Source organism: Myotis brandtii, unplaced genomic scaffold (assembly GCF_000412655.1).
Source record: "Myotis brandtii unplaced genomic scaffold, ASM41265v1 scaffold698, whole genome shotgun sequence".
NCBI lineage: Eukaryota > Metazoa > Chordata > Mammalia > Chiroptera > Vespertilionidae > Myotis > Myotis brandtii.
In genome coordinates this window covers 1,615,607-1,622,898 of record NW_005370731.1, presented here as the reverse complement: position 1 = coordinate 1,622,898, position 7,292 = coordinate 1,615,607, and the positions used below count along the sequence as shown (strand labels likewise).

Genomic DNA, 7,292 nt, shown 5'->3' with positions numbered 1-7,292 from the left:
GCAGCAGCTCGCGGTCCCCCGCGCGAGGCCGCAGGCGCGTGTAGATGTCCATGGTGAAAAGGGTGCTGCTGCTGTTGAAGATGGAGGCCAGCGAGGACATCAGCGCGGCCAGCATGACCGCCAGCATGAGTCCTCGCAGACCTGCGGGCCGACGGGAGCAGTGAGTCCCGGGACCAGGGCGTGGGGGAGGGGGGGGCTGGGCAGCTGGTGATTCCTGCCCCGTCAGGCTCCAGAGCCGCCCACACTGTGGGCAGGGGCCACCTGTGTGCTCGCCCTCACCGTTGGGCATGAGCTTGACGACGAGCCGCGGGTAGGCGATGTTGGAGCAGCCCACCTCGGTGCCGCACACGCGCTTGCACACCTCGGGCACCACACACGCCACTTCGTCTGGGGGAGAGGGCACGACACACCTAGGACAGGGCCTGGTCCGGGAACGCGGATCCCTGCAGTGGGGGCTGGGAATCTAACGGAGAGGAGGTGGGACTGGATGGCTAGGGTCCCACATCTCAGGGCTGTAATGGCTATGGGAAGCGGGCACCCGGTCCTTCTGCAGGAAGGGGTCTGGGTGGGGCACACATTACCCGGGTAAAGAATGCGGCTGATCATGCCCGGCATGACCATCAGGAACATGGGCATCAGCTTCAAGTAGCCGCACAGGATGCAGCCCGCCTTGATGTGGGTCAGGTTCTTCCCCGCCAGGCAGCGCTGCACGATGACCTGTGACCAGGGGCGTTCAGCCGCCTGTGGCCAGTCCCGGACACCCCACCTCCTAGGCCTTGCCTCAACTCGGGGCTCTAACTCAGGCCCTGCCTGGCTCAGCGCTGCAGCAATTCTACTCCACGCACAGCCCCTGCCAGTTGGACCCAGCAATTCCGCTCCATGCACAGCCCCTGCCCTTCCTCGGGTTTAGCTCCGACCAGGCAGGGTTCCCACACCCTCAACCCAGCCCCACCGGATGGTTTCAGGCTCCACCCATCTCAGCCCCGCCCACACTAGTTCTGGCTCTGCCCCAGCCTTGCTCCCCACCCAACCCCTGACCTCGCACCTGGTCGCTGCACCAGTACCAGCCAGAGACGATGGTCAGCCCCAGGAGCAGCGCAGGCCACGGTAGGTCGCCCGTGACAGGGTCCCGGAGCAGATGGTAGGAGTCGGGCCGGGGTTGGTAGCAGGAGCTGGAGATGTTGCCCACGGCCGGATCCTCCGACACCGTCAGCGATGTCATTGCCCCCAAGTATTTGTCGAAAAGCCCAGAATACCCGCCCACCTCATGGAAGGCTGTGTGGGCAAAACCGTCAGGGGACCGGGCGCCCGCGCCAAGGCCCTCCCTAGAACCCACGCCTGGGACTCGTGGTGTCCCAGCTTTCAGCGTGAGCCCTGCCCTCGGCCTCCGCCCCCTCCCCACGGGGCATACCGTAACCCATGAGGATGCAGGCGCCCCCGAGAATGACGAAGGTCTGCACGGTATCCGTGTACATCAGCGCCGCCAGCCCTCCTGCAAGGGGTCTGGTCAGTGGGGGCAGCCCGGACAGGCTGCTGCTAGTGCAGACCGCGTGGTTGTTGGAATATGAAAAGGTGCCCCTTCCCAGAGAACACGTTTCAAAGCCATGGCCCACTCCCTGGCTCAAGCACTCGTAAGCGGAGGCGGGACTGCGAGCAGAGTCTGGCTGCGTGGCTCCTATCACACCCTGAGCCCCTCCCTTCCCTACGCCCCCATGGCCACCTGTCACAGTGTAGACCATGGTGATGCCCAGGAGCGCGATGACGGAGGCGTAGATGTTCCAGCCGAGAGCCTGTTGAATGAATACCGCCCCCGAGAACATGTCCACCTGGGGGAGGAGCGAGCAGGCAGGTCAGGCCCAGAGGCCGGGGCAGGGGCGCAGTTCCACCTCCTGCCCAGACCACAGCCCAGGGTGGCCACGCCTCAAAGGCGCCCTCATTTTTCCATGCCCTGACCTCCCCAGGTCTCACCCACGGTGGCCGTGGCCCCAGAAATCCATGACTCCCAACCCCCATCGGGACCTCACGTCTACTTCTCCTTGGTCCCGCCCCCTCCAGGACTTTCCAAAGCGCTTCCATCCGCGGCCCCGCCCTTCCAGGGCCCCGTCCCGCCTGCCTCGCGCGCGCACCGAAATCTTGGTGAAGATGTACAGAAAGAGCGAGAGCACGGACAGGTAGAGGCGGATGCGATGGCCGCCGAAGCGCTTGCGCAGGTACTGCGGCATGGTAATGACGCCCGCCGTCAGGTACACCGGCACGAAGAGCCAGCCGAGCAGCAGCACCACAAACAGCGCCTGCGGGCACAGGGCAGCTGGCCACTCCCTGTCCCAGACCCGCCTGCAGCGCCTCCTACCCCTGAGGGTATGAGACCCCTCTCACCCTCTTGGGCTTTTAACTAGAGCCCTCCTTGCCTCCCAGGCCACCACCCCTGGCCAGTCCTTCCCAAGAGGTCCCTGCCCCTGACCCCCAAGCACTGGAGTCCAAGCACAGACCCCTCAGCCTGACCCCAGCTTCGCCAGGAAGGGCTGCTTCCCCTCCCCTCCCAACCCAGGAAACCATGGAGGCTCAGCTCAGAGGCCTCCTCCTCCAGGAGGCCCTGAGGGCAAAGCCCTGACCCCCCAGCTTTCCAAGGCGCGCCTCAGTCCCAGAGCCTTGCCTCCCTCCCACTTCTTTGCAAGGGCTTTAACTCGGCCCAGGGAGCCTCATAGGCCACACTTCCGAGAGCATCGGAACAAGCACTTCACTGTCGCTGAGGCTGTGCACCCCACTTCCGAGAGGAGTACATAGGCCACGAAGGTAGGGGCTGGTCCTGGCTCACATGGCAGGTCAGCAGCAGGACCTACCCCTACCCTGAAAGTGGTCATTTCCTACTTCCCTCTGCTTCCAAGCTGGACCCGTGACCCTCACCTGAAGCCAACCACACCCCACAATCAGTCTCACACCTGCTCTGCCCGAGCCTCCCTAGGTGTACCCTTCCAGGGGTTCCCACTGGGGGTGGGGGTTATTGGCAAAAAGGGGGCTCACATTCCACTCAAATCCAGCCACAGCCAAGCCGCTTGCAGCACCAGTCCCCGCCAGGCCCACAAAGTGGCCACTGCCGATGTTGCTGGCAAAGAGAGAGGCCCCGACCTGGGTGGCCAGGGGCACGGGTGAGCAGGATGCTTCTCTAGCCCCTACCCCCTCCACAGTCCGCCTCTCTCACCGGCCACCACACCATGCTTCGTCCCGCCAGGAAGTAGCCGCCCACAGTGCCTCTGTTGGTTCTGCACATGGACTGGGGGACAGGAGTTGGGGGAGACCTGGGTTCAGGGCACGTCTTTGGACCTCATTAGCCTTCTCAACACATTCCTCAGCCTTGTTTCAGGCTGAAGATTAACCCGCGCTCTGCTCCCCAATGGTTCACACCCCACCCCCACAACCTCTTCCCAGGCCCCCAGAGCCACCCAAGCCCTAAGCTGTTGTCCAGCTACCCAAGCCTGAGTGTAGCTAGATTCGGCATGACTTTCCTGGGGCCCCGGTTCAGGCCATGGGCTTCTGTCAGCCATGACATAGATGGCGAACAGAGGCCTCACTTGGAATGCTGTCCCCGAGGACAGCCAACCAAGGATGGGAGACAAAGAACGAGTGGTGATTAGGCCCTTACAGCTATCAAAAGACTTATTTGGGGCGACAAGTCTCCCCGCTCCTTTCCCCAGCACCTGGTTTCTCCCTCAAGGATCTAGGCATCCTGCCCCTACTGCCACCTGCAGTCTCCCTGCGCCAGGCCCCAGAAACCTGGCTCCAGCAACACCCCCTCAACTTCTCACCCACAAGCCGACACCAATGACCAGCAGGAAGTAAGCAGCAATGACCACGATGTCAGCAGGGTTGTCGATTAAGACCCTCTGCTCCTCCAGCTCTGGCGCCAAGCTTGCCTCTGTGTAGTTCTCCATTCTGTCCAGGATCTGCCCCTCAAGGGACCAGCCCCTGGGTTCTCCCAGGGGAGGGGTTAATGGTTACCTCAGGTGCAGTGAGCTGACAAATCACCCAGGCCTTGTCCCCCCTCCCCGCCTTTGTTTAGCTGAATCAGGTCACATCAAGACCGAAGGCTGGTCCTGGGAGGTGGACCCTTTCAAGTTCAGGAACACTCCTTCCTGGGCCTCAGCCCCTACCTCTTCCCTAGTGCCTCAGGCTCAAAATCACCCCCTAAAACACGCCAACTTTTCAGCCTTGACCTAGGGAGTCTGGCTGAGTCAGCCCCTGGTTCTGACCAATCCAGAGGGATCATCTTCAAACCCTCGCCTGACATTGTGAGTCCCCTGCTCAGAAGCACTCCATAGCTCTCCATCACAGTCAGGGCCTGCCAGGCCCCAACTCCGCCCACCCTTGCCCTTTCCCCCAACCAAATCTAGTTTCCTTCCTACTCCTTTGCCCTGCCCAACTTGTGTATGCTCATACCCCCAAACTTCTGCTTAGAATGCCTCCGTCTCCCAAACAGCCAAGTCCTACCCAGCCTTCAGTACCCAGCCCTGTTACTGCTTAGCAAAGACTTGCTTGACTTTTCTGATACAGTTCCCAGCACACTGAGTGGCCCTCATCCGGGCTCATCTCTGTCTCCCCAACAGGCTAGAGCCTCCCCAAGAGCGGGCGTGATGTGGTTCGTCCCGGAGTTGGTGAAGAGCCGTGTCTCTGCCTTTCTTCTAGAATGGACCAGCCTTGGACGTCTGACCATGGCAGTTGGGTGCATGCCAGAGATGGGGAATTGAATGAATTATGTTTGGGGAATGCCTTAAAAGCAGACCCCAAAAATGAGAACTGGAGTGCAAGGACTTCACTGGGGAGGTGATCCCAATAGGGACTGTGAAGGAGTGAGAAAGAAGACAGAGAAAGGCAAAAAGCCAATGAAGGGTGTGTCCACAGACAGGTTACCGCTGTGCACAATTGGAATCCAACCCCAACGGGGACCCTCTGAGACGGTGGAGAACAACCTCAGAACTGACCCTCAGGCAGCCAGGAAGCTCGGGTGTCTCTTCGCCAGCTCCTGTCTCTAACTAGTTAGAGGTTACAACCCCTCCCCCCCCACTTCAGCCCTGTGGGGTACAAGAGCACACTCCTCCTCCAGAGAGCACCCTCCAGATACCTGGGAAGAGCTGGGGAGGCTAGGCATAGGGGCAGTGTCTACATATGACTTCCAGGTGGGCCGAGCACTGTGGGTAGGGCAGCCACAGTATCTGCTCAGGGCTGATGAATGTGAAGTGCCCGAGAGAATGCAGGCCAGTGTCAGAGGGTGCACTGGGGCTACTGACCTCACTGTGGCCTTCAAAGCACTTCAGGATGTGGCACCTGTTTCCTCTTTGACCTCATTGCCTGCGACTCTCCCCTTCGCTCGCTCTAATCCAGCCACACTGGCCTTCCCTTCCTCCCAATGTGCCAAGCGCTCTCTACCTCCTGGCCTTTGCACCTGCTGCTTCCTGCGCCCGGAATGCCCTCCTCATTCCTTCGCCTGGTTGGCTGTTTTCTCAACCGCGTTGCAGCTTAGACATGACATTTTCACAGAGGTCTTCTCCGCCCAGCTGGGGAAAGTACTCCCTCCCCGCCTTCTATTTTCTCCTTCTCATTTCCCCACCTTTCCTTCATTCACAAACATTTACTGAGCTCTTCCCACATACCCGCTACCATTCTAGACACTGGAGAGACCATGCCATCCGACAAATAAATGTGTCGCGTTGCAGCTTAGACATGACATTTTCACAGAGGTCTTCTTCGCCCAGCTGGGGAAAGTACTCCCTCCCCACCTTCGCCGACTTCTCTATTTTCTCCTTCTCATTTCCCCACCTTTCCTTCATTCACAAACATTTACTGAGCTCTTCCCACATACCCGCTACCATTCTAGATACTGGAGAGACCATGTCATCCGACAAATAAATGTGTCTGACAGGCTCTCAGGAGCTTGCATTCCAGTTGCAGAAACAGATACAAACAAGCAACAAACAGACCCTATATTTGTGATGGCGATATGGAGGCCTAGGGAGGTGCTGTGGGTAGGAACAAGGTGGATGAACCAACTTTGGTTCATCACACTTGTCACTTGTCATCTCTCCCCCCTATAGATCTCAGCTCCGTGAGGGCAAGGAGCAGGTCTGCTCAGTTCCCTATGGTCTCCCCAGCACCTGCTGTGGACCTGACACAGCCAGTGTTCAGTAAGCGCTTGGCAAATGAATGAATCGAGACTGGAGATGGCCCATTCGAGAATGCTCAGTCCAGGAGGTGGTCACCCGCCAGGGGGTGGACGGCACTGTCCAGGGAGAATATGTGGAAGGGGAAGAGCAGGAGGCCTGGGAAGCGCAGGGAGAGGAGCCCCAGAGAGGAATCTGGCGGCTGCAAGCGGCCAGGGCAGATAACACCTCACCTGTCTCTTCCCACACATGCTCTCTGGCTGCGAGCTCCTCCTTGAGCTGGAAGGGGCTCTGAGGGTCCACCTTTTCCATCCTCAAAGTTCCCTATAATGTGGACCCAGGAGTCCATGCCCCCTCCCTAGAGAACTGCAGGGTCCAAGGTAAAGGTCCTGGGGCTCAGAAAGGCCCCTGGGGCTTGGGGATTCAGATGGAGCCTGACCTCTCCTCACCTACAACCTGGCCCACCGTCCTTGGCCGGCCTTAGCTCGGTGTCACCTCTTCCAGGAAGCCCTCTCTGACTCCCCGTTAGAAGCCTCCCTCTGGCTCCTCCAGCCCCAGCGCTTCCCTCAGCCACTGCCCCGACCACACCAAGTGTCACCCTCTGCCCAGGGGGCGTCCACACCAGTGAGACGGAAGCTGAGCCTCAGTGCCCAGACCCAAAGGGTGGGCGTACGCTGATGCTTCCGGAGGAGGGGGACCATCTGGAAACCAGACAAGATGGCAGGGGTCGGGAGAATTGGGAAGGGAACAGACTAAGTGCTTATTTCAAAAATATAGAGGGTTTAGGGGGTGGGGGTGGCGGCGGGAAGGTTCTCTGGGCCCAGCTTGAGCTGCAGACACAGCACCAGAGCGACGTGGACCGTGGACCGTGGACCGTGTTTATGTAGAAAAAGTGCACAGAGCAGTGAGGGGGCGGGGAGGGGAGCGCCCGGCCTGGAGCCCCCTGCAGCGGGGCTCCCTGGGGTGGGAGCCAGTGAAGGGCTCGGAGGGATGCTGGTCGGTGCACGTCCCAAGCCGGGGCGCGTGACTGAGGGATCGGCCGGGCCTTTCCTGAACTTGCCCTCGGAGGACGCGGAGTAAGGTACCTGGGGGCGTCTCTCCTGCGGGCGGTGCTCACAGGGTGGGGTGGGGGGAGCCCCA

General features: G+C 60.3%; 1 protein-coding gene across 1 annotated transcript in view; it reads right to left on the bottom strand.

Moving 5' to 3' along the window:
• SLC5A2 (solute carrier family 5 (sodium/glucose cotransporter), member 2) overlaps positions 1 to 3,978 on the bottom strand; it is a 5,909-nt gene extending 1,931 nt beyond the window's left edge. The window contains exons 1-10 of the mRNA XM_005882079.2: positions 3,804 to 3,978; positions 3,200 to 3,271; positions 3,022 to 3,126; positions 2,127 to 2,291; positions 1,721 to 1,826; positions 1,412 to 1,492; positions 1,046 to 1,275; positions 582 to 717; positions 280 to 387; positions 3 to 141 (exon numbers count right to left, since the gene is read on the bottom strand). Coding sequence (XP_005882141.1) covers positions 3 to 141; positions 280 to 387; positions 582 to 717; positions 1,046 to 1,275; positions 1,412 to 1,492; positions 1,721 to 1,826; positions 2,127 to 2,291; positions 3,022 to 3,126; positions 3,200 to 3,271; positions 3,804 to 3,929 — 1,268 coding nt within the window. The 5' untranslated portion in view covers positions 3,930 to 3,978. The remainder of the gene's footprint in view (positions 1 to 2; positions 142 to 279; positions 388 to 581; positions 718 to 1,045; positions 1,276 to 1,411; positions 1,493 to 1,720; positions 1,827 to 2,126; positions 2,292 to 3,021; positions 3,127 to 3,199; positions 3,272 to 3,803) is intronic.
• Positions 3,979 to 7,292: the final 3,314 nt, after the last annotated feature.